The sequence below is a fragment of the Gymnogyps californianus genome, chromosome 15, assembly GCF_018139145.2.
Source record: "Gymnogyps californianus isolate 813 chromosome 15, ASM1813914v2, whole genome shotgun sequence".
Classification (NCBI taxonomy): domain Eukaryota; kingdom Metazoa; phylum Chordata; class Aves; order Accipitriformes; family Cathartidae; genus Gymnogyps; species Gymnogyps californianus.
Window position 1 is genome coordinate 19,187,022 of NC_059485.1, and position 26,217 is coordinate 19,213,238.

A 26,217-nucleotide genomic window follows, 5' to 3' on the forward strand; every position below is an offset into this window, starting at 1 on the left:
AGAAGTGAGGCCTCAGCTTTCCATTGCCCTGCCTCTTGTGCCGGGCAGCCCCTTTCAGTCAACAGGGCTGACAACATCAGGCACCAGTGACATTCTCTGCTGGGTGCCCCACATAATCCTTAGGCAGCTGCCATAGCCTCTGAGAGGTGGTTCTTCTTCACGGCTTCATCCTGCCGTCAGCGCAGCAGTGCTAGAGCACGCTGGCGTCACGTGAGGTCAGATGAGCTCCATCTTGAACTGGCTGAAGTTTGGCACGGTGGGCGAGGGTTCGGCCATACTGCTGAAGGGGACGCAGGGCTGGTTCGCTGGCACGGTGCCGTGGCTCACGGTGGAGCTGAGCTGCTGCAGCGTCATCAGCACCTCCTGCTGCAGCCGCTGCTGGTGCTCCTGCTGGCGCTCCAGGCGGCATTGCCTCTCCAGCACTGCGTGCAGGGCCTGGCTCAGCTTCTGGATCTCCGTCTGTACAGCATCCAGCTTTTCAGCAATGGCATGGGAGCTGGGAGCAGGGGGAAGCACTGGTCCACCCCAAGCAAGGTTTTGATTTCCAGGACTCACGGGGTGCGGCAGGGCAGTCTGAGTGCTGGCGTCTTTGACCTGGAGTAGAGAAGGGAAGGTGAAACATTATCAGCTGCTCCTTGAATGGCGTTTAGCAAGAGAAATATTTATTCTGCACTTAGCTCCAAGGCATGAGAGAAAGCAGACCTCTAGACCTCACCACGCTCTGAGCTGCACTACATCCCCACCCAGCCCCTATGCCGCTGCTCCACAGGAACTCCACGGTGCCCTGCATGCTGTCAGCACGTGCTTAGCCGTCCGGTGGTGGATGCTGCTAGACGGCAGCCAGGCTGCCTGTGCTGATGCTAGGCCTGTGTTTGCTCTCTGCAGGGACAGAAATAGCATATCCTGGGTTTTTCTTTCCAGTCTCTCCATTTCTTGTATTGCACCCTGAAGCAAAGGGTTGTTCTGCCCCCTGAGAGGGATCATGTGCTGGTTTTGAACCCCAGGGGAGCCTTTCTCCTGGAAAGGGTGTTGAACAACCTGTGTCCTCTCAAGCAGCTGGCAAGGGCTCTTGACAAACACCTGAGTGGGCTGGAGAAGGCATTTGCTGTGTCTGAGCAGAGACAGGGCCGTGGATGAAGGCTCAGCCTGACTCACAATTGTGTTTTGTACCCAGGATGCCATGAGAAAGGCAGGTGCCAGCGTCCTGCCATCCTGTGGGGCAACAGCATTGCCTGTCAGTGAAGCCTCCGGAGGTTGGAGCCTGCTCTGAAGGGGTGAACCTTGAGCACTGGGACAGCCCCATGGCCACACTGCCCTGCTGGCAGTCTACCCAGGGCTGGTCCTGGGACTGCTGGGTCACTTACTTACGTTTGCCCCATGGCTCGCCACGGCTGTCAGCAGAGCTGGGCTTGGCCATGGGGCTGGCCAGCCGGCTGCATGCTCACCATGGTGGGCAGGGTGGCCGCAGGGACAAGGACCTGCCGGGACAACGCATGCATGGCCACAGCCTGGGGGTCTCGTGGCGTGGCGAGGCAGGGGCATATGCGTTAGGGATTATGGCAGCTGGATGGGTCCCAGAGGGCAGCCGTCCTGGCTGTGTCACCCTGTCCTGGCCTGCCACAGCCCTTCATCTCCTGGTGCGGCACCAAGCCACTCAGCTGCTGGTGTCCTCGTGGTGGCTTGGGGAACCTCCTGAGCTGGTACTGAAACCAAGCCTTAAAGAGGGGGTCTGTGAGCTGCAGCTTGGAGGCCAATGCTGGCAGAAACTGGCATCGCCGTGGCCAGCATCGCCCAAGGGCAGCAGTGAGTGCTGGCTGCAGGCGGGTGGGCAGCACGCCCCATGGCCCCAGCGGACAGAAGGGCTTCCCAGACAAGCTCACCAAGTGCCAGGGTTGAGCATCGCTCGAGAGTGCAGCTAGCAGAGGCTGGGGGGGCATTTCAGGAGCCTTTCATCCCCAATAGCCTGCCCCACCTGCATGGTTTAGATGCAGCAGGGTGCTGTGCAGGGCCGTTCCAGCAGGCAGCACCGCACCGGCTCCTGGCCAGAGCAGATGGGCTCTCCCATCCCGCCGTGCTGCCTGGCGTCCTACCTTTTTCTGCAGGAGAATAGCCCTGTCCACAATCTTCTTCTTCACCATCAGGGCTGGGTTCCTGGCAGGGGGTGCGACCAGCCGCCCTCGGCTGGGCAGGGGCTGTGGGGGGGTGGCTGGGCCCCCCAGAGTGGGGCAGCTCCCTGGAGCTGAGGGGGTGCCTGTGGAGCCGTCATCGCCTGCAAGGGACAGCAAGAGAAATGCCTCGAAAGGAGGCCCTTAGGGGCTCCCCGGCAGCGGATGGGGAGCTCTTTCCCCGGCCCAGCACTGCCGGGGGTGGCCATGGTGGCAACTCCCCGCGGGGAGCCAGGCCTTACCGTTCCCGGGGGGCAGTCCCACGGGCAGGGCCTCCTCGAGCTGCCCGCCGTCCTTGCAGAGTGAGGCCACGCTAACGATCTGGATGCCCTCCTTGGTGTCTTGGCCCCCAGCGGGGCAGGGCACCCGGCTGCCCGTGGGGCCCCCGCTGGGCATTGCGGGGGGCCGGGTACCCGGAGGCTTGGGTGGCTCAGCCTCGCGCCCCCGCAGTGGGGGCCAGGGCTGGTCCCCGTCCCAGCCAGCTTCCGCCAACCCCGGCTCCACACTTTTCCGCTTGAGGAAGAGGTACACGGCCTGCGGCGTCACGCGGATGTCGTCCAGCTCCAGCACCTTCTTGATCTTGCGGAAGCTCAGCCCTGCCCTGCGCAGCTCCACAATCCTCCTCTTGGCGTGGTCGTCCAGCCGGCCCATTGCTCCCGGCACCCCTCCTGCGCCCGGCACCTACATCCCTGGAGCGCAGCCGCTGCGGGGACACCGGCAGCCCCCCAGGCAGCACTGAGCCCCGTGATGGTGCTCGGGCTCTGCTAGTGCCCTGCCGCCAGGCTGCCAGCCCCGGCCATGCGTCCACACAGCGCCATCCCCACCTTCCAGCAGTGACCTGGTTCCCAGCCGGAGAGGAGGAAGGAGGCAGCTCTTCCCACCAGGGCGACTAGGGACGGCCCAAAACCTGTCCTGCACTCACACGGAGCCCCCTCAGAGCAGTGGGTCCAGCCTGGTCCCCCGGTCCGCCAAGGGCACAGAAGATGGTAACGGGCTTGGCTTTGCCCTGTGTCCCAAACTGGACATCGATTCCCCACTGCCAGCAGCCCAGTGAGGAATCAGGAGTGGTCAGGATCCCGAGCAGCAGCTCAGTATCCCAGGAAGCTCGGTGCGAGCAAGCGGCAGTTCATCGCACGAGGCTGGCAGGTCCTCGCCGGAGCCTCACGTCTCCTTGGTAGCCTGGAAGGTTACGGCGAGCAGAACTGGGGATGTCCACGTTGACAACTACTGCGTGGAAACTGTTGGTGCTGCAGAGCCTGCCCTTCGGGTCTGGAGCCAACACTGTCCCGTACCTTTGGGAGAAGCAAAAGCAACCATTTATATACCAGTTGTAAAGAAGGCACAACTATAAACATAATGACTGTACCTCCTGTGCTTCCCCTTTCTCCCCACGCGCACAGCCTTGGCTGGTGGTGTCAGTCAGGGGACGGTGGCTCAGGACGTGGTCACACTCGCTGTGCATGCGCGGGTGGTGTAGCAGGGACTGCGCTGCTGGTATGGCCCCTGCACGCGTGTCTCCTCTGGGTCACACCCCGCAGCAAAGCAATGTGGCGGGACCAGCCCCTTCCCTTGCTGCAGGCATCACGGTGGGGCCAGGTCAGGATGGACAGTGCTTGGAGTTGTGTATCTGTGTCGTGGTTTAACCCCAGCCAGCAACTCAGCACCACGCGGCCGCTTCCCCCGCCCCCCTCCCAGTGGGGTGGAGAGGAGGGGAAAAAAGTAAAACTCGTGGATTGAAATAAGAACAGTTTAATAACTAAAGTAAAATAAAATACACTAATAACTAATATAATAATAATAATTGTAATGAAAAGGAATATAACAAAAAAAAAGAAATAACACCCAAGAAAAGACAAGCGATGCACAATGCAGTTGCTCACCACCCGCTGACCGATGCCCGAGCAGCGATCCGCCCCTCCCAGCCGACTTCCCCCTGTTTATATACTGGGCATGACGTTCCATGGTATGGAATAGCCCTTTGGCTAGTTGGGGTCAGCTGCCCCGGCTCTGCTCCCTCCCAGCTCCTTGCACACCTGCTTGCTGGCAGAGCATGGGAAACTGAAAAATCCTTAAGATAAGCGCTACTTAGCAACAACTAAAACATTGGAGTGTTATCAACAGTATTCTCACACTAAATCCAAAACACAGCACTGTACCAGCTACTAAGAAGAAAACTAACTCTATCCCAGCTGAAACCAGGACAATATGTGTGTATATACACTTACACCTACATGGGGATATACTTACACATGTGTATACACACACACGTATGTGTGTATACAAATATGGTGGAGGGTGTTTTCCACTTCCTATCAGCTTCCTTCATCTGCAGGCGTTTCTTGGACACTCAGTGCTGCAACTGCTGCCTAAAGGACATACTTTTGAGTTTCGCCTCACCAAAATAAACAGCCTCCAAGAATTCCCATAAGACAGCAAAACACTTTTCAGATTAGCCATGTATAATAGAGGCTACCTCAAATGGTTGCTGCCAAGCAGATGTGAGACAGGAACCTTTTCCAAACCCCAGGCACATGTGGATCTTAAAAAGGACAATAATGTGTTTTGTTGGCCAAGGAGGCACAGAGACTGTTGTACATCAGCAGCAGAAAGCCACAGGGAGAAATGGAGCCACTTAATTCGACACAGGAGTTGTGCCCCTCTGTGCTTTACTTCTTCCATGGCAAAAGGGAGAGACATTAACTCCAGAAATGTAGATTGTACTTTGATCCAGATCCGTTTACATCTAAAGGCCACCCCATGCCCTGCTATGGGCATTAGGGACCTTGTAGATAAAAGCTGGGGGAGGATATACAGGAAAGCAGACATCCCTGGATGCAGACACTGAGGAAAAGGTCAGAAATACCCAACTTCTCCATGCCAAGGGGAGATGACACAAGGAAACCACCACCTTGAGCTTCCTGTGGCTGCAGGTATAGCAAGATACTCTGCCCTCCTCCCAGAGTGTTTCAAGACATGGCCAGAGGACACTAGAGCAAAAGCAAAGCAGTGTAGCTATCTGAACAGCCGGTGACAGAAATGTAAAGTTTACGTAAATGCCAGGAAAGCCAGCGCCCCACACCTGCAGCCTTCATCCAGCCTCCGCACGGGAGGCGAGATGATGAGAGCCCCTTGGAGATGCGCTGACTCCACGCAGCATCTCCCCCAGCTCCCTCTTCACTGAGGACGTGGCTCACTTTGTACCATCCTCAGGTCCAAACTCTTTCCTTGTTCACCTGCTCATCCCCTCCGACCTTCCCCAGCCCTCCGCAGAGCTCCCGCCACCCTGCCTTCCTGGGCTTGGGGACAGCTTGGGGACAGGGAGGCACAGACCATCCCTGCCCCGCCAACCCCATGTCAGCTCGGCATTCCCAATGCAGGGTGTTCCCCTGCAGCCCCCATTTGCTGGAGGGGCAGCGGGATAAGGAGTTTGGCCAGGATGGCTCCTCGCTGCAGTGCATGGCTCCACGGGATGGCTCCACGCCAGCAGTGTGTGGCCGCAGGCGGCAGCTCTGTGGAGATACCATCAGCGCGCCGGGGCTCAAGGCTAGCTTCATCCAGGCTCCTTACGCTTCAAGAACAGTACTTCCCTCTGCAGCAGGGTTTTTTAAAAATATGTATTTACTGATCAGAGATAGACCAAGACCTGGAAACCCATTTCAGAGAAGACGCTGAAAAGCAGGCTGTGGGTCAAAGTCCAGCTGGCAAGCAGGAGGTGAGTGCAGGCAGGAGGGCAGGGCAAAATCCGGCTCAGATCCTGCTCACTTACACCATGAGGGCGTACAAAGCGCACAGCAGCTACTCTCTACCCTGTCGGGTAGGAGAAAAGGGTTGCCAGTGAAAGCAACAGGTCACCCCTCCAGACAATACAGTATTCCAGCTATTTCCTCCAAGATCACAACAGTCAGCCTCTCTGACAGCTCGGGTCTGGCTCCATCTCTAGTTATGCCTTTATTTATCCAGGTCCTGGTGCGAACTTGCAGTTTGCCTGTACGAAACGTGCTCCCCATTTCCACAGCTGAGTCCATCACCTTCTCCTCTTTCTCGCTCTCCAGAGGGGATTTTCCCAATGGAGCTGCAGCCTGTGTCACGCAGGCAGCTTATGCAACACAGTTGCTCAAGTTACACATTCAGGGAGATGAGACCTTTACACTCACCTGGCCTACAAGATGTTCGTTACTCTCCAATAATTTTTCCACAAGGAAGAAAAAAAATCAATCCAAGGAGAGGGAAAGATTCAGGGATTTTCCTAGACCTGTGATTTTGCATAGGGGATGGAATTCCCTTCACTTCTCAGGGCCAGGCTGGGGGTGACATGGTTCCTCTGAAGGTTTCTTACGCCACTCAGGAGAAGTCAATTCAAGTGGTGGCTTTGCAGGGGGACAGGGAAAGGCAGCGCATCAGTGGAAGCAAATTCACAGCACTGCAACGGTGTGAGCTTACTCTCTGCCTTTACCCCTTTTCATTTCTGTGGATATAGGGAAAACAGAAAGGTTTCATCTCCTCCAGAAAGTCCCTGGAACAACCTCCTCTGGGCTGACTCAGCCCTTGCTATTTCTAAAATAGGGCAGCACCACAAAGTCTGCTTGGCTTGGAGGTTTCCATACAAAGCACAGGCGCTGTGAGCTGCCTGTGGGCACCAGAAGCCCGTGTTCTGAAATGGCGGCTTGCCTCCACCTACCTGGCTATGGCGTTGTGCACCAGCCACAGCCGCAAGTCATTTATGCAAGCCCGATTCTGCAGTTGTGCCTGTGTGGACACAACGTTGTTCCCCTGCGAGCTATGACAGCTTCAGTGTGATTCCTCACGGGTCTGCAAGCGTCCTTCCCCCACCCACACCCCTTGTTTTGCAGCGGGATGCACACTCGCAGGGGGAAGACGCGGTGACTGGAACACTCGGCTTACAGCTACAGCCGGAGAGGGCTGTCACGCAGCACCACAGGCTCCAAGTTTTGCCCTTCGGTGGGTTGGCTTTCGAGACCTTACCCAGCCAGTTGGACATAGACATTTTTGTGAGCAGCTGCATGTTTTGTTATACAGCCAGGCCTGCAAAAGGAATTTCGCTTCAGCCTGCCAATTTAGGCGCCTGTCCAAATTTCACATCAGCCACCCTTTCTTCAGCTGCTGCTGAACCCTTGCAATGCCTAAAGTCTTTAAGTACTTAGTTGTAGCTGGGAAAGCTCCTTTAATCAGGCATCGCTGCTGAGAATGCTTCTATTCCACAACTCTGCACACAGTAATATCCACAGAAACACAGACCAGACCCTGGAGAAACACAGACCAGAACCTTCTTATCACTGGTATTATTTCCTTAGCTCTCCCGCTTTCTGGCCCAGAAAACATTATATACAAAATGGAGTAGCCTCAAGAGAGAAGGAGAAAGAAGGCAGCACTCATGCACACCCCAGAGTTCCCTTCAGGGCAGACTGGATTTAAGGTCTGAGACGGAGGAAGAGCATGAATCCAAGTTTCTTACAACCCAGGTGAAGTTACCTAACCCTCAGCCTTAGGGCAAGCAGCAGGCTTTTCCTCTTCACTGCTTGTTTCTGCCCCAGTGCAAGCCCCAGCTCTGGGGGGGTGAACCTGAGGAAGAGGAGCTCCCTAGCATCCATCCTGCAAGTCCCTCGGCGCAAAGCTCCCCCACTTGCCTGCACACACATACACCCACTGCCGACATTGCCACCTGTTTCTCCCCCAGTCTTTCTGCAGCCCTGATTCCCAAGGTTTGAACGCCAAATTCCCCAAGAGTTAAATATTAGTTGTGTGACCACAGAGTTGACTCGTGTCTGGGAAGATTGACTTCTCCCTTCTGTCTCCCAGCTGCAAGCCTGCTCTTGGACGCAGGCAGTTTTTGCCCTGGGGAGATGCAAGCAAAGCTTCTTCCGAAATTCATGCTGGGGTGAGGCAGGGAAGAGTCAGATCCCCACAGAGTCTTCAACAGAGAGCAGTGCCGTGCCACAATCACGCAACTGCTTTACCCTGGGGTTGCGTTTTCTCAATGGCTATTCAAGTCATCTGGGTCAGCTGCACAATTGCACACCTGCGGCCAGCCTGGCCCTCAGGGATGGAACAACCTTGGAGAGATGTAGGCATTTGTCTGTGGATGGACTTAACCAGAGCAACAAGCTTCACTCTATCATTTCAGAAGCAGCACAGCCACAAGGGTAGCAGACACCAAGGTGGAACAACGTGCCTCACCAGTGAGACAAACGGCTGATGCTGAGAATGGCTGTGACGGAGGAAGAGGGGGAGGGAAAAGCTGCAACCCATGGAGAGCGAGAAGATACAGCTCATTCTGTCCAGTCTCAGCAATTGACAACAGCCGCTTTATGTTGTTAACATCCCGATGCACGTTGGACTCGAGAGCTTGCTGTGCTGCAGAGAGTGCGAAATACTCCTGCCCTAAGAAGGTCCATGTAGGACCATGAAGGACAAAGTTGGATGTGGGTACATCCCTTTCCTTTCAACTTCAACTGCCTTTGCACAGCGCAAGGCCAGTGTACGAGGGCATGGGACAGGAAACAGTTTGACTAATTCATAACGGATGTACAGGGCATCCCAGGCTATGCAAACACAGGAAAATAAAGGGGAAGGTGTTAGCAAAAGAGGATTGATCCTTGTGGACCTTGTAAGGAGCCACAAGCCCAATCTGCCAGCCTTCCCTTCACCCTGGGTCTTGCAGCTTGACGAAGTCCTCTTGCCCCCCTTCTCTCTGCTTCTGATTTCCAGCCCTTCTTCTCAGATCCCCAGCACGCCTTTGGGAAGCTGGAGCAGCTGCCAGCAGCTGGGGAGGGACACTGATCCACCCTCATCGGTTTTATTGCTTTCCCACAGCGTTCTAAATAGCCACTGCAAAAGCTGGCAAGACGAGTCCTTTTTCACTCTGCAGCAGCTCAGAGGGGACAAAAAATATTTGAAAACATCCTCCAGAAGCACAAGGAGGACAGTGCTGGTTTACACTTGATTCAAATATGGAAAAGAGCTTCTCGCAACCAAGAAAGCAAGAAGCGTTTCAAGTAGAGCAAAGGCAAAGATGCCGCGGAAGGGGCTAGTCTGCTGGGGGAACGCCCGATTCCTTCTCGCCCTGCAGAGAAATGTGCTTTGAACACAGCCATGCTGGACAGGAAAGATGAGCTGATACGGCAATGCTCCGCTTGGTTTCTTGCCCTCGGGGTCCTGTTTCAGAGCCTGCCCGGCACAGCTTTGAAGGGACATGGATAGTTCTTAGCTCTTCACCTAGATAACAGTTTCACTGCTGTACAAACAGACTGGAAAGCCTTAGCTCCAAGGAGACAGGTAATCAGAAAGAACTGGCAATGTGGTTTAATGGTACTTAGCTTGGAGGAAGATTAACAGTATTAGGTGTCCCATGCTGAAATGTTGCCAAAGCAGGAAGATCTGTGCCAGGGAAGAATGGCCGTGTCTCCCAGGCTGCAGTTTTACCCAGTGTCACTGCTTTGCGGGATTTGTCAAGCCTCGTGGAAGCAATAACATTATCTAACAACATCGACCGCTACCGGCCGTACGGACTGCTGTATCCCATGTTACAGAGCTCTGATTTTCTTTGCAAAATTGGTGAAGGAGCAGCTCTGTTAGGAGATGGGCCAGTTGAATTTAGATGGTGCTGCCATTACCTGAGCTGTGCTGGCTCCCCCTCTGAAGGGATAACTTCATAAGAAGCTTTTTAATCAACTTGTACTTCAGCCATCACAATGGCAGAGAAGAAAGAGTTGTATATCTGGCCCAGGATTCGGACGTGAGCTATTTAGAGCCCACACCTAGCTTTGCTCTGTCACCTTTGACAGCTGACCAGTTCCCTTAGGCTCTGCTTCCTGAGCAGTTGAGGAGCTAGCCCCTGCCTGGCCACACTTTAAGAATTAGATCCTCAAATGGAAAATACAAAACTTTAAGGTTCTACTTTAAGGTTTGCAGTACATGCAAATTGAAGAAAGCTGGATCCCTGCAAGGTTTCTTTAATTAACAGTTTTGGGGTTTGCAAAACAAATTGTGAGGAGGATGATACACATAGTTTGCTTTTGACCCAGACAATGCCACTACAGCCTTGTGCTAACTGGGGAACAGGATATAAAGATAAGGTGATAGGATAAATAGGAGCATGTATAGGTAACGAGTATTAGGATTGTTTAGGGGCACAGGGGAAAAACAGTATAAACGCAGTACTGTTTCCTCATGTTTGAGGGGAGGAAAGGAGGAGTTTCAGGAATACAGGAAAATCCTCCCTGATGGTCAAAGGGTCCCAAGCCACGCAGCACAAAGCAGTGACACTGTATAAAATCGCGCTGATGGATAGCTTTGCACAAAAAGGCTTTGCATTGGATCAGCTGTCCTACAGCTCAAAAACTATAGGTCAACGTCAACACCGTATCACGTAGTCTGACAAATTCAGTATGGTTGTGATGCTGTGCCTGTATGTGGTAAAGGTCAGATTGGTATTAAGAAATTATTTGGAGCGTCCAAACCTGATACTAAGGACAGTGGAAGCACAGCTTGAAGGAACAAGAGGCTTTCACAGACCACCTAGAAAGGCCTGGGGGATAGGGACAGACTGGATTTCACATCCAGGCTCAGAAATCCATCTCTGCCCTGGGACTGAACAAACTTGTCAAGCTGAGCTTAAGTATTCAGACAAGAACAATAAATGCCAAGTATCTCACTGCCCTGCCTTTACCTGTACAGTCAACACTAGCCTCTCTTTGAAGTGTTACGCAGCTTTAAGTCTCTGCTCTCCAAAGATGCAGCCCTTCCAGCAGAGAGAGTTGCAAAGGCTAAACCACAAGCATACCTTGACTTCCTAGTGTCTTTCACGTGCCTGAAGAGGAAACAAATAAATCACTGCAAAGTATAACATGATATTTGTTCCTTGTGGTGAAACCAGGACGTTTGAGGAAGGTTAACATTGAGCAGGCATATTCCTACAGCGTCAGGGCATGCTTTGTAAGTGTTGCAGGAAAAGTGCATCGTGGCACAGTTTTTAGGCTAAGAGCCCCAAAATACAAATGTGTGCATAGGCACACTCAGGTGCAGACAGTCCTGAAGTCTTGAGCTTGTCCATGGCCTAGCTGCCAGTGTGCACTGCAAGAATCCGCCTCAGACCTCAAGAGAGGGCAGGCCAGATGTTCAGAGACTACTGCTGAAGACTTAATTCACCTCGAAGTGTTTCAGCTAAACTGCTAAATTCACCTCCTTCTGCAGATTAGAGAGGAACCCCAAAAATCTCCTTTTTCTGCTGTTCCAAATCTATATAGCTAATATAGCTACTCGACAGTGCAGCCATTGGAAACTCGGGCTAATCTCAACTCTCTGCAGAGATAACCAAGGCTGTTACTACACATTAGGATGAAAAGTTTCCAGGCCCTTAGAAGACAAATCGCCCATCCTGCAATTCCTCTAACGAAGCCACACAGACTGTATTCTCTGAAGCCAGGCACACATCTAAGCCCACTCTAACACATGTGCAGAAGGAGCGACGGACTGAACAGGGAGACGGACCAAAGCTCTTACAGCACGGGAAAAACATTAGCATCAAGAGGTTGCAGGGCTGAGCCAGTGCTGCAGTGCAATCCCTACGAGCGCGAAGTAACGCCTGGCATACGGCGCCTTGCACCTCACCACGATAAATGAACGCCAGTGGTTTAGTGCTGCTGTTGGCAGAATAACCCACCAAACACCTGGATTTTCCGGGGCTCAAGGAGAGCTCTCCGTAGCCACACCACCACACCACTGCGGCTCCGCAGCCCAAAGCCAATGAACAGGAAGGAAAAACGAAGCACCCAGTTGCAAGACGGTGCAACACACAGGACAAGCACTTTCAGCCTCAGGTGGCATTTAGAGACGCTGACTAATTAGTCCCAACCACCATCCGCCACCGCAAGCGGCGACATTCACCTGCCGAAGTGGCAGTAAATAGCACCGTTCTCATCAACAGCCTGGAGGTGCAGGAATGAAGGGACAGAAAAACACAGAGGCAAGATCCAAAAGCAGCACTCACGGAGCTCCGTTCTTTCCTCTCCTGCTTGCCTACGGTGTCTTGGCTGGAGCAGCTTTGTGGTTGTCTGCTGCCTTAAATCCACCACCCAGCAGTCTATCGAGACACGGGCAATTTCTAAAGAAGGTCTGCACCTCTGCTGGAAAATTGCTAGGCAGGTTTCTGAGTTCAGGAAGCAGCTGGAGGACAGCATTTCAGATCGGGCACACCACTCCCAGCTCTGACACTGAATCTCAGCGCAGCACCAGACCTCCGCATCCCCGCTTGAGCGCGTGCCCGGTCTGCGTGCCGAGCAGCAGCGGTCCACTCCATCCACAGCAGTGTCCTGCCAAGCACGGGATGGCTGTGGGCCGCGGGAGCTCGCTAACACCGGTCTCCTGCCACCCCTCCCTGCCACTCGCACCCCCGTCAAACGACCACTGCGAGAAGTTTCTCTCCATCCTTCCCCATCACGCTCCCAGCACCCAAACCAGCTTAACGCACAGAAGCAAACAGCCAAGACCATCCACCTACAGGAACTAAAGACGACGACTGCCGGGATCCTCCCAGGCGACGGCACCAACTTGCTGCCGCTGCTGCATCCGCCGGTGGCCGTGGCCAGCCAGGGTCCCAGCACAGCCCAGCCCAGCTCTGCAGCACCCAACTTTTTGGGAGGCTGCTGTTTGAAAAGCTCCTGCCCTCTTTGTTTGGTTGGGGCAGAGCCAGCAAAGGCTGCCGGGAAGGTCACCCAGGAGGAGACTTATGTACTGGGAGGGAGGAGCCCTCCTCTTAACTCTTTCGGGGCAGCCTTGCTCCAGGACCACGAGGAGCCACATCACCTTCGCAGTCTCGGGGCGCAGACCTGCCGTCCATCCCATCCCGGACCACAGCTCAGACGTGGCCGGTGGCCCCTGTGCCAGAGGATGGAGGAGAAACCCTGCAGGAGGCAGCAGTGCCGTCCCTAGAGGTCCCATCCAGACCTGGAAGCACCAGCTCCTTGGGCAGGACTGCAGCAGTGATGGTGGGCTGCCCTGTGCCGGGCTGAGCTGCTGGCATGAGGTGGAAGGTCACGGCGGTGCCGTTTGCTCTGAAACTGAAGCGGGCACGTGCTCCGACCTGTTTTCACCTCTGCTTGTGCCCCCAAATGAGATGTTCAAATGTCTCTTCCTGCGCAGGCTTGGCCTTACGGCTTCGTCCTGCTGACTGCCAGCAGCCACTGTGAGGAGATCAGACCCCCTGGCACCCTGCCACCACCGTCCTGGGGCTGGCCCTGCACCTCCCAACTCTGCGGGGAGCTGCTTCAGGGAGGGAACCGGCAGGAAACTTCTTTTTTTTCACAGCAGTAGTATTTTTCTGCTGGTTCAGTGAACTCACCTGACCACCCCTGGAGAGATGAGAGCCATTATGAGAATAAGGGTGTGCATGGCTTTGGGATCAGCCAGCCATTATGGCTTTGCTCCAGCAGAGCAAATTTTAAACATTGTGCCCTAAGCCTAACAGCAGTGAGCACAGACGAGTGGGAACAGCCTGGTCTCCATCCCTCCAGCCCAAGGAAGCATGGCCTCTCCCATGGGACCTTCTCTCTGCAGTAGTACTCGGGGTGGAGGCTAGATTGGGACTGGGCACTAAAAGGCTGTCACTAAACAGTACAACCTGCTGAAAAGCATAGGTCCGTGGGTAAGGCAGGCTGAAGCTTCTGGCTTATCTCTGTGAGGCCTAATCTTTAGTCCATATTGCCATTTATTGAATCAAGATAGTGGTACCTGCCATCTTTTTCAGATTTGCAGCGAAAATGTGGTATAGAAGAGGTTTGGATGTATCATGTCTTGCTCTCCAGCTGTGGCTGCAGTTGTTATCTAACAGGCACATTCATTAAGCATTCCTTTGCTCAGTGGTTACTCTAAGTATGGACAAAAACAGGCTACACAAAAATGGGCAGCACAAAAATGGACTCAAGATTTTAATGAAGCACCATAAAACTCAAGAATTAAAGCTACAGTACTTAAAATTTCATGTGTAACAAGTTAGTTGGAAGAAAGGAGAGAATAACAGCCATGCTGGGTCAGCCGACAGGTTCCTGTGGGTCAGCACCTCGTCTCCAGCAGGCTGACTAGCAGGTGCCTGGGCAGGAATGTAAAAGCAGTGCAAGCACGTAGTAGCACTTCCCAAAGTACCCTCCCCCCAGTGCAGCACTGAGACTTTCCAAGAAGGCTGGTAGCATCCTGGCTTGTGTCAGCCATAGCGTGGCCAGCAGGACTAGGGCAGTGATCGTCCCCCTGTACTCAGCACTGGGGAGGCTGCACGTCGAATATTGTGTTCAGTTTTGGGCCCCTCACTACAAGAAAGACACTGAGGTGCTGGAGTGCGTCCAAAGAAGGGCAGCGAAGCTGGTGAAGGGTCTGCAGCACAAGTCCTATGAGGAGCGGCTGAGGGAGCTGGGGTTGTTCAGCCTGGAGGAGGCTGCGGGGAGACTCATCGCTCTCTACAACTACCTGAAAGGAGGTTGTAGCGAGGTGGGGGTTGGTCTCTTCTCCCAAGTAACAAGTGACAGGACGAGAGGAAACGGCCTCAAGTTGTGCCAGGGGAGGTTTAGATTGGAGATTAGGAAAAATTTCTTCACCGAAAGGGCTGTCAAGCACTGGAACAGGCTGCCCAGGGAAGTGTGGACGTGGTGCTTAGGGACGTCGTTTAGTGGAGGACTTGGTAGTGTTAGCTTAATAGATGGACTTATGGGTCTTTGCCAACCTAAATGATTCTATGATTCTAAGGTCATCATGACAGTCTACTGACAGTCCTCAATAGACATAGTCTAGTTTCTCTTTGAACCCAGGTAAACTTTTAGTAGGCTACAACATTCAATGGCAGGGAAATCTGCCCTGTAACAAGATGTTGTGTGAAGAACAACCTCCTTTTGTTTTTTTCTGAACATGCCCATGGCTAGTTTCATGTAATACCCCTTTGATTTTGCAGCAGAAGAGAAAACAAACCAATTCTTCTCCTTGCCACACATGATCTTACAGACACGTGCCCTGTTCTCGCTCACACTCTGCGAGGGAGGTAGACCGGGCATATTCTGACACCGTGTTCAGGAGGTGGAGCTGTCTTCCTTTCACGGAGCAGCACAAGGATTCGAATCTTGGGAATTTAACAAAAATGCCTATGATCACACTTCAGCTGACTAGCACGCCTGCTTCTCGGAAAGGTTTGTCATGTTTAAGGCCCTGCATTAGGAATGGGATCAAAGTACACTTCTGACTTTGTTCCTTTGAAGTCAGAAGTCGAGCAGGCAGTACAGCTGGAATCCAGTGTGACCGGGTCAGATCAGCAATGGCTCCAGTGGCAAATTTCCTTGTAAGTTCACAGCACACGTTTTGGCCGGGGGGGGGGGGGGAAGAGAAAAAAATGTCCTTCCCACATAAATCTTTAGATTTACGAAATGCCACTGGATGGTGCTCCATCTTAAGTCTTTCATTCTTCTCTTCACGTTTTTCTTGCACTTCTGCAAGTCAGGCAGCAGGCGAGTCCCCTCTCAGGGGCACCGTCCCTTTCTGCTCCCCGTCCCCTGAGAGGACGTCTGCCACAACCACAAATTAGAGACTTGTGTGTTGTGAATCTGCAACCTGGACATGACACTGGGCCCAGCGTCTACCGGTGAAGGCCTACAGCTTGCTGGGTTGTCACTTATGGAAAGTCAAGAGTTGAAGCCCTGGCTGCTATTATTATAATTATTATTATCAAGCAGGACAAGGTTTGTAGGAAGACTTAACAACCTTTATTACACCAATAAGCGTAGCTGCAAAAATCAGACAAGCAAGCCCAGTACAAACGGGACTACTTGCTCGCCGTTCCACGGGGCTGCGCAGCTCGGACATCCCTGCATGAAGGGGGCTGGCACCCACAGAGCTGAGGCACCTCTAGCCTGGGGGAACATCGGGTGCTCTGATAAATGAGATCGGACTTTTCCAGCTGCAGAGCTTGTCCTGCCAGTCGGTGTCCTTTGTCACGGCCACAGCCCGTTATCACTGGAGCTCTCTGATGAGCAATTGATTTCTCTCTCTCTCTCTGCAGTAACGCACCGTCCATTTTCTTCTCTTCCCACTCCTGCTCTCGGCCTGTTGACTGACCCACTCCCTTCCTCATCCCCAGCAGACGCCCGGACCGACCCGCTCCCCTCCTCGCCCCCCACGCACACCCGTGACCGACCCGCTCCCCTCCTCCCCCCCCACGCACACCCTGACCGACCCGCTCCCCTCCTCGCCCCCCCACGCACACCGTGGCCGACTCGCTCCCCTCCGCGCCCCCCCACGCACACCGTGGCCGACCCGCTCCCCTCCGCGCCCCCCACGCACACCGTGGCCGACCCGCTCCCCTCCTCGCCCCCCACGCACACCCTGACCGACTCGCTCCCCTCCTCGCCCCCCACGCACACCCTGACCGACTCGCTCCCCTCCTCGCCCCCCACGCACACCGTGACCGACCCGCTCCCGCCCTGTCCCTTTAAACCCGCCCGCCCGACCCGCTCGCACCCCCTTCCCCTCCCCCTCCCCCGGCGCGTGACGCCATCGGCGCGCGCCACGCGGCGCCCCTTCCCGCCCGCGCTGCGTCGATCGGGCGCGACGGGCCCGGAGCGGCGGCTGTGGCGGGCGCCGAGGATGTGAGTGGGGCCGGGGCGGGGGCTGGGGCCGCGGGGGATCGGCGTCCATCCGGCCCGGCCGCGGCGCGGAGCGGCCCCGCCGCGGCGCGGGGGTGCCGAGGGGAGCGCGCCGGAGCCGCCGAGGAGGAGATGGCGGGGCGAGGGTCAGGGATGGGGCCTCGGCGCCGCGGCCTACCGCGCTCGGGGGCGGGGAGGGCGGGCGGGAGGCCGGGCCGGGGAGGGGCCGGGCGGGGCCGGGCCGGGGCCTGGAGGGGAGCCGGGGCCGGGGGTCCCGGCGCTCCCCGCGGCCGGGGCGGCGGGAGGAGAGCTGTGCGGGCCCGGGGGCGGGCGGGCCGGCCGGCCGGCGGCGCCGGGCCTGGCGGAGGCGGCGGGCGGCGCGGGCCCCGGGGTGCGGGCTCTGCTCTGAACCGACTCTGTGCTTGGTCTGTGCTTTTCTCTCCCTGTTCCTCAGCCCGCGCCTTGGCTTCGCTCATAGTATGGCAACACGTACGGTGCGGTCAGCAGCGACAAGCCCTCGGTCCGCCCGGCGCCGTAACGTACCCCATGGCGTGCGAACCGGGACGCGGAGCTGGCTGCCCCTGCGCTCCTCCGGCCCTGCTCGCTGTAGTTAGCTTGGGCGAGCGGCCGTAACTTTGCAAAGAACTGCCGAGCGTTGAACCCTCTCCTCACACGAGGAAATCTTTTCCCCATTTTGCAAATGAGGATCTGAAGCAAACTGCCATTAAAGGACTTGCCTGTAGTCGTGCAGGAAGTCCGGGGGAGAGCTGAGTTTGCTTCCTTTGCTACAGAATTACAGCTCTCTAAGAGTGCAAATCAACTCTTTAAAGCAGAGAGGTGTGTGTGTGTGAAATGAATGTTTGGCCTGTGTAGATTGCTCTTAGACTTTCCGGTTTGGGGTGGGTGCTGCAAAAACATTGACTTGTTAGGGATTGAGAGTTCTTTTGATAGTAGGAAAGAAGCATGTCGCTTAGAAATGCGTTGCTATACACCCTTGTGTGAAGACTGTGATTTTATTCTTTCCACATCTTCCAGTGAATGTCTGAACGCATACAGGTGAAAGTGCCCACAGGCTGTGTCTCTTAGGCTGAGCTTTCCAACTGAAGTAAGCTAGGCAAGTGGCATTCTTGAGAAAGGCACTTATGTTTTGATGAAGAGAAAACACTGGTTAGTTTGCAGGCTGCTTAAATGCTGCATGTACCATCATATGGAAGCTTACTGAATGTATGAACATCATATGGCTAATTTGTCTAGTAAGTGCCTGTCCCGAGGAGTGGTAGCTGTTGAACTGAAGTATTACCTACTACTCCAGCAGCAGGCTGGATAACAGCAACGCATGTGCTGGTCTTCATCTGTGCTCTCTCTCTTCCCTCCTTCCAGTAGGGGTAAAACCAGAGCCAGCTATCAGACGATAATAGATAGTTTTGCGTGGCTGAGCTGATAGCATCATCACTGTGACAGTCCACAGATGCAAGAGGAGTTGGTGTGTAGGAAGAGATAACACAAACCTGACTATGGTATATTTAAGTGAAGAAAGGTGGGAAAGGAAAATGTAAGTTTTTTGGCCTTGTGAGTCCAGAAACTTGTCTGTTCTGTTCTTCCAAGTGAGTCAGCTGGTCTCATGCAGTGGCTTTCAATTTTTGAGCTGCAGCCCCCTCACACTTTGCACTAGAGGCATAGAGCCGGTTAGAAATGTCATACAGCTGAGTGACGTACACAGGTTTGCTTTTCTTAGTCACCTGTGCAGCACCTATGGAACAGTCCATGGACTGCCTTCTTATTGCCACTGGTGTTAGAGAAGACATTTCCTCGCCCAGCGAGCCCTGCCAGTGTCACATTTGTGTTGTCGGTTTCCTGTTCTCCATGCAAAGCGGCATGGGTGTTTCTCGACTTCTGGATCTGCAGAGAGCTGGGTTTGCGAATGTTCATTTGTGTTGCTTTTTGGAGTTGTTGTATGAGGGAAGACTGTGAAGCTGAAAATCAGGAAAGCGAGTTCAGCTGTTCAGAAGTGATCTCTTCCCGAACATAAATTTAATTGCAATTTAGAGTATAGAGTAATTGCTTATCAGAATCTGACACCAGAAGCATAGAAGCAACAAGACTGTTGGATGCAGTGAGCTGGAGAGGTTTTTCTTCTAGTTAACTAATTTTGCCTGTGGTGCATGTGGAGATAGAGATGTTTCCAACATCATGCAGTACTGTGACTATTCAATGCCACTTCAGATAAGCCTGGCAGTTCAGAAATGCTTGTGCCCGCTCTTCCATTTCCCGAATGTTTCGTTCATAGGTAGATAATGGGTGTTACAGCGAATCAAACCTGCCACACTCTTTTAGTCGTTATTAAAACATACGTTGGAGGCAGCTTTGTACTGCAGGTGTTAAACAATCCATGTGGAACAGTCAAAATGCAACAACGTGTTTAGACATTGCAGAATATGTGATGGGTGCAGTCCTCTCATGGGAAACATCTGGAATTCAACTAATGCCCAGTATTTCAGTGTTAAATAATGGGGTGTTAAATTCGTCTCCTTTTGGATCTAGAGTAAGGAGGGAACCGATTGGGGCTAGATGAGGTCAGAATCCAGTTTAGATTTTCTGCTAAGAAGTTAAAGTGGGATCTGCTGTTGCAGCAGTGCAGCAAACTGGGCCCTTTAATCTGGTCTTTCCAAGGCTGACAGAGCTTTGGAAGCAGCTTGTTGAGGCTGAAAGCAGCCATAATTCAGTGGGGGTTTTGTTCTCAACAACCTTTTCTTCCTGACGAATATATGCTATATGGCACAAATTGGCTTTGGAGAGAACCAGTGCTTACTCCTCTGGAGACAAGGCTGTTGTCAAGAGGCATGAGCTGCATGTACATCTTGCAGAGAAAATGGATGTCCTCTGTCTGCCATTTTTTTGGTTGGATTATTAAGGTCCTTTGTACTTCTGTGAATGTCAAAATGATAGCTTTAAACATGGATGCAGACGTTTACACGAGGCACACGATGCCAGTGTGAGCCGGCACAGAGGCTGGCTGTTAACAGCCGTGTAACAGTATGTGTAACTGAAGTACTCTGTAGAAGTCAGTTGATGCCCAGTGTGCTGCCATTGTTGCAAAGCAGGTTTGTTGTTTTATGCCTATCTGTTAATTTCTTGTTTCTAAACCCTTTTATCTTATCACTAGGCTGTTCTTTGGAGTTTATTGCACTCGATTAGGGATCGGTTCTCAGAATCGAGGAGTTAGAAGTGAGATTTGAGATAAGTGAGGCCCATTCGGTGCTGCTTTGGACGCCTCCGAAGGGGAAATGGAGTTATCAGGATTGAAAAAGAAGAGTTTGCTAGGACTCAAAGAAAATAATAAAAAATCCAACACTAGGTAATCATTCTGTCCGAATTTTCTAGGCTTAACAAAACTGGGGATGTTATAGGGTGCTAGGGCTTTCCCAGTGAGGGTGAGGAATTGGAAATGTACCTCTTTCTGCGTGAATTTCTGTATGCTATAGCTGTCTTCCTTAAAGCTGCTCTGTAATGTAAAATATTTTCCTTTTTCTAAAAAGTCCAAACTTGCCTAATGCTTTAACTCTGCAGTTATGGTGATCTTGACTGACATTTGAAGTTCAATGTTTTGTGTTGCTGTTCTGTTCTTTGTTTGGGTGTGGGTTTTTTGTTGTTTGTGTTTTTCTATATTAAACAATGTCTTCTGCAATTTGTTCTTGAAGGGCTCCCTCACCAACCAAACGCAAGGATAGGTCTGAAGAGAAATCAAAGGACCGGTCCAAGGATAAAGCAGCCACTAAGGAATCGGGTGAAAAGGATCGTGGTCGAGACAAGACACGCAAAAGACGCAGTGCTTCCAGTGGGAGCAGCAGTACCAGGTAGTTACTTTTACAGGTAGTAACAAATAACAGTGTTTTCAGAAACGACCAGCTTGATTTCTGGTACATTTCATTCCCTGTGTCATGGACTTGTTGAAAGCTTGCATTGTGTTAGTCACAGTGCAGTTTTGTCTAACTTCAGGGGGGTTATTTTTTTTAGGTATGAATTTGCTTTGGCTGTCTAGTGAGCTGAGGAGCGTCAGTTTTCATTGTTCTCACTCACAGTTGCTCTCTCCGTAATTATCAGAAGTTTTTCAGCCATTCTTTTTCTGGATACTCCACTCATTTTTATTCCTCCACCCACAACAGATCCCGTTCCAGCTCAACTTCGAGCTCAGGGTCCAGTTCCAGCACTGGTTCTAGCAGTGGCTCTAGCTCCTCTTCTGCCTCAAGCCGCTCTGGGAGCACCAGCACCTCACGCAGTTCCAGTTCCAGCAGCTCCTCTGGATCTCCAAGTCCATCTCGACGGAGACATGACAACAGGAGACGCTCCCGCTCCAAGTGAGTTTTATTTGCCTTTTGGGAATTACCAGATGGCAGGTTAATTTCCATGTAGAATACAAGATTGTGTTCAGAACAGATTGTTTTCTGAGGACTATTTGATTTCTCCATAACTTAGAGATCTGAATTTTGTTAGAATGGGTGTGCTCCTTTTGCTTACAATCAAAACATATGCCCTGTAGGAAGAGAGATTTAAACTACAAAGAAATTGTGATATGCAGCTACTTAAATAGTTTTTTTTTTTTTAACCGTGACATTTCTGGACCTCTGTAGTGAACAGAAGATACAGAAACACAAATCATTGGATCCATTAATTTGCCTGGTTGTGGTATGCTTTGGTGTTTATGTCCTCATTTTGCCTCTTTAATTGTTGAGGCAAAGAATGTTTTTTGACAGCTGGGAAATTCTTTAACTATGGCCAACAACTTTTATAGAAAAGTTTGCTAAGTTTCCTGTTTGTTACCCTAGTTGCAGTAGAGTTGAAAACTCACCAAAAAAGGCTTTCAAATTCCAGAAGGTTCTAAAGCAAAAGCAGACAAGGCCAAATGCAAGTCTTGAGGTGTTTCTAAGTGGAACACCCTCACCACCACCCCAGCACTTCCTAACCTGTAACTTCTTAAGAAAAAAGATGCCCTCCCAAGAAAAATGGTGCTCTTTAATCATGTGATGATGACTGGCTTCTTGGTTTTGTCTTGCATGTTCCCTGAAAACTGTAAACATTTTCTGTTGTCAAAATCAGGTCCAAGCCACCCAAGAGAGATGAAAAGGAGCGGAAGAGGCGGAGCCCATCACCCAGACCTACAAAAGTGCATGTTGGAAGGCTCACTAGAAACGTGACCAAGGTAACGGCATGCTCCCCTGTAATATCAAGCTGCATATCTTCTGTGAGGATGTGTGAGTGGCTCTTTTAAAGCTCTCAAAATTTTTTTGTTGCTAGAGTGCTGCCAAGGTGTTGCTGTTGGAAATTCTTGCTTTGTGTCCAAATTGATCAGTGAGGAAAATTTTGGTAGGATTTTACTGAGTCAAATACAGTGCAGGCTTTTGAGACTGTCTAGTACTTAAGAGATCTGCCTGCTTTGTCACTATTCCAGACCTTGTATCCTGCCTTGCTAGGAGGAAAACTGTAGAAGTTGGGACAATAGCTGAAATTACTTTGGAGGCATTAAGGATATCTGGAGGTCCTTGATAAAGGATCTGAAGAAAGCTGAGCTGGCTTGAGTTGTCCTTGCTAGAATGTAGTTTAAAGGTCTTCAGAGGTAAAAGGTTTAGGGTGCCAAAAAAATGATGTTTTTTAAAAAGTATTAACAATTGCACCTGAAAAGTTTTCAGCTGAGGGCCTAAGTTCCCTTTTCAGGTCCCCAAAAGGATTTTTACACTAGTTGTGTTTTGTAGCCGGTGCTGACATGCAGCAGTAATGCTGCTAGAACTTCAAGTTTGGAACAATCTGAGGAGGAACTGAATAGGCAACAGTAGAGAAAGCAGTAGTAATCCTTTCCGCATCTGGCCAATGAAATATGTCTCTTCCTGATGGTGGCATTGATTTAAAGCTACTCTAGTGCTCTGGATTTACTGCTCTGTGCCAGGCAGACCTGGTCAGTAAGTGTGGTCTGTGTCCTTAAGACTTGCTCTTTCTCTGCAGGATCACATCATGGAAATTTTTTCCACTTACGGAAAGATTAAAATGATTGACATGCCAGTTGACAGGCTAAATCCACACCTCTCTAAAGGTTATGCTTATGTGGAGTTTGAGAACCCAGATGATGCTGAGAAAGCCTTGAAACACATGGATGGAGGTAGGTATCAAATGCTGCAAGGAGGCTGGGTGCTTTTAAAAATCTTTGGAGAAGATGAGTTTGATCTGAAAATGAGTTAGTGGTGATAGGGAAGCCTTTGGGGAACTGATCTGAAATGGCTTTGGCTTTTGTGGGGCTCAGGACAGATCCAAAACATCACAGAATTATTAAAACTGAGTTTTTTCAAAACAAATAGTAATAAAATTCTTTAAGTTTCTGTGAAAATCTTTCCCAGTTAACATCTGAACAGCAATTTGATGGGATATTAGATTAAGAAGTCTAGTATATATGTGGGCTTTGTCAAAATAACCCCCGAGCGGGTGGTGGAAATAGGACTGTAGGCTGATTTGCGCTTCAGCTGCTTGTGACAAAGCTGTGAGTTGCAGTAATGTGATGTGTAGATGTTATAACGTGTTGGAAAATACTTACTTCTTCCTGTTTCTGTGATTCCCTAAAAAGGCCAGATTGATGGTCAGGAGATCACTGCCACCGCTGTGCTGGCACCACGGCCTAGGCCGCCTCCCAGACGCTTTAGCCCGCCCAGGAGGATGCTGCCGCCCCCACCAATGTGGCGCAGGTCACCCCCTCGCATGAGGAGAAGGTGAGAGCTGTGACGATTTGTGTTTCCTTCTCAGTGTGACAACGTGTTATCACTGAAAGGCTCGGCATGGGGACAGTTTCATCCTGTTGGACTTGACTTTCCCCTCCAAATGACAGTAACACCTTTCGGACATCAGTTGAACCTGGATTGTACTTCTTAACTCCTTAGCACCGGGGTAACCTGCTCTGGTCTACACCCTGAATGCAGTCTGTCGGAAACGTCAGATGCTTTCCAGCCCGTTCCCTGGAGTCCCTTCTGCATAAATGTTTCGAGATGAAGTGGGAATGGACGTGTGGCTGGCAGAATGCTTTTGGCAGCCTGCTCCAGCTGCTTGCTTTTCTGAAGCCCTTGCACCTCCCTCCCTTATTTCTGTGAACGGGCACATGACCAAAAAGCAGTCCTCCCGCATCGGGTGAGTGGAGTACACTGACCCCAAGATGTGACCTGAGATGCACGTGCCTGTTGTGTGATTTGGGGCTGCCCGAACATGCTCAGATAAGAAGTCTTTCAGGGTCTTCTCAGCATCTAGAGGGGCTCTGCTGTCTTGGAAATCTGCTTAAACTCTTGTCACTAGTAAAAGCGGCTTCTGTTTGAGCCACTTGATTGCTGAACAGCTTACGAACTACAGGTTTAAAAGTGAGAACTAGTTAATGTGGCACAAGATCCACTGCCTGTTGGTCTTCCTTTAGACATGCCTTTTACTGAGGTCTGGCAAATGCTAGATTTGGCGTTTCCTCCTCATTATTTGTTTTCTTCCCTAGTCTAACTTTTATTATCCTGTTCAGGCTCTGTTACTCTGTGCGTGGAACCTTGGTGTCATACTGGTGGCGGTACAGATTGATTGTAGTACTGAAGAGCTTGAAGCATAACTATTTCTTTAGAGTTAGACTTCCTCTGAGAAATGTCCCTGTGGTTTGAAAGGGCTTATATAAATCTTTCCCTGAATATCACTGTGTTTCAGGAGATAAAGCTGACCTTTCAGGTGAAGGAGAATCTGATGTAGAACGAACGTGAGCTTGTTTTGCTTGAGGAAGACGACAAGATTCTTGTCTGTTCTTTGGATATTAAACATTCTTTCACCTTCCTGAAGCAGAGGGAGTGTAGCCAGAATATTCCTGCTGTGTAGTCAATGTTTGAATTGCCTTTTTCCTCTCTGGAGCTGGCTGCATTTCCCTGGAGCTCTTTTACCGCGGTGTATGAGGGTTTTTTGGAGGGAGGAGGGGAAGTGTTTTTGAAAAGTTGGTAGATGAGCTGACAAATTACTGGAACCTGTTGTCTCCTGGTGAAAGCTTTCTCCTTCTCTCTCAGGTCCCGGTCTCCTAGGCGCAGATCCCCTGTTCGCCGGCGATCAAGATCCAGATCTCCTGGACGAAGGCGCCATCGCAGCCGCTCCAGCTCAAACTCCTCACGATAAAGCAAAAAGACTGGACAGCTTTTTATTTTTTAACTTAAATCCCGTCAGACTAAATATTGTACCTTTTTTTTTATAATGGGTCTGGGTGAGGAGGAGTGAGAGAGAGATAATCCTGGCAGTGAAGGCAACCTAAGAGGAGAGAGCAACAGTTCCCGGCCAGTAGATAGCCTTTGCTATGGGGCTTCTAGTTTCCTGGCATTGAATTGAAATTATTTAAAAATGGCTTTGACTTTTAAAGGCTGCAAAAACATCTTTTCCAGATAAACAGAAGGAAAGATGTTACAGCCTCTCTTTCTCCAGTTAGCAGGCTGCTGCTTGGTGATTTCTAAACGCTTAGCACGCTGTACAGACGAGCATGTAAATCTTGAGCTACTTCAGAAACCCTGTATAGTAAGGCAGGGGGGCATTTAACTTGATCTCTCGGTGCCAGCACAGGATTTTTCCGAGCAGCTGGAGTCCAGATCTGCCTGAGACTTAAATACCGAGTTGTCGCTTTATTCCAATTCCCAAGCAGATTATTAGTTTCTGCAGAGTAAGCTCTTTCTGCAGATTAAGCTCTTCTGTAATGCATATACCAGGCGATCACCACAGAAACAACGGTCCAGCCCACTGAATGTGATACTTTAGAAAAGACGCTGGAAATCTTAAGAACTGGTTTGTAGCTGCCCCGTAAGTGATTTCTTTCACCTTTTCTTAAAGGGTTTTGGTAAAAACTTCCTACACAACCCCCCAGTGGGATGGTGTGAGTGCTTCTGCTTTTGCAAAACTCAAATTAGCGACTGAGCGTCAACCCCCTGGAAACTGCAAGGCAGAGAGGGAGCCTTGAGGCTGCGATGCTGGCTGGATTAACTGGGTTTCACATAGCGAAAGGCAAAGAATTTACCACCTGTTGTACAGTCAATACTATAAAGATTTTTTTTGTTTTGTTTTGTATCACTTTGTAGCCTTTTGGGCTGTGTTGTGTTTGTACTTGTGTAGGATGAGCGACTATTGAATAAAGCAGTAGGGTTGAGAATAGCCGGCCTGCCTCGCTCCCTTCTCCAGCCCCTGGAGCGAGAAGCGGCGGGGGGTAGCTGCCTTTCCTGGGGATTTTTACGGCAAAACCAGCGCTGCCCGGTCCCGCGCGGGGGGGGCGGCAGGGCCGGAGCCGCCGGAGGGCCCCCCCCCCGCCGAGGGCGCCTGTCTCTTTAAGACCGGCGCGGGCGGTGCTTTTCGGTCGCGTCACGCGGGCGGGCGCCGCTGATTGGCTGCCGCTG

General features: G+C 51.6%; 1 protein-coding gene across 1 annotated transcript; it reads left to right on the forward strand.

Annotated features, from left to right (window-relative positions):
- Positions 1-19,961: 19,961 nt before the first annotated feature.
- Positions 19,962-25,978, forward strand: RNPS1 (RNA binding protein with serine rich domain 1). The gene is made up of 7 exons (XM_050905834.1): positions 19,962-20,153; positions 20,497-20,652; positions 20,962-21,153; positions 21,893-21,995; positions 22,793-22,946; positions 23,406-23,547; positions 24,856-25,978. The coding sequence occupies exons 1-7, from the start codon at positions 20,083-20,085 to the stop codon at positions 24,959-24,961; spliced, it is 924 nt and encodes a 307-aa protein (XP_050761791.1). The 5' UTR covers positions 19,962-20,082; the 3' UTR covers positions 24,962-25,978.
- The last annotated feature ends 239 nt before the right edge of the window (positions 25,979-26,217 follow it).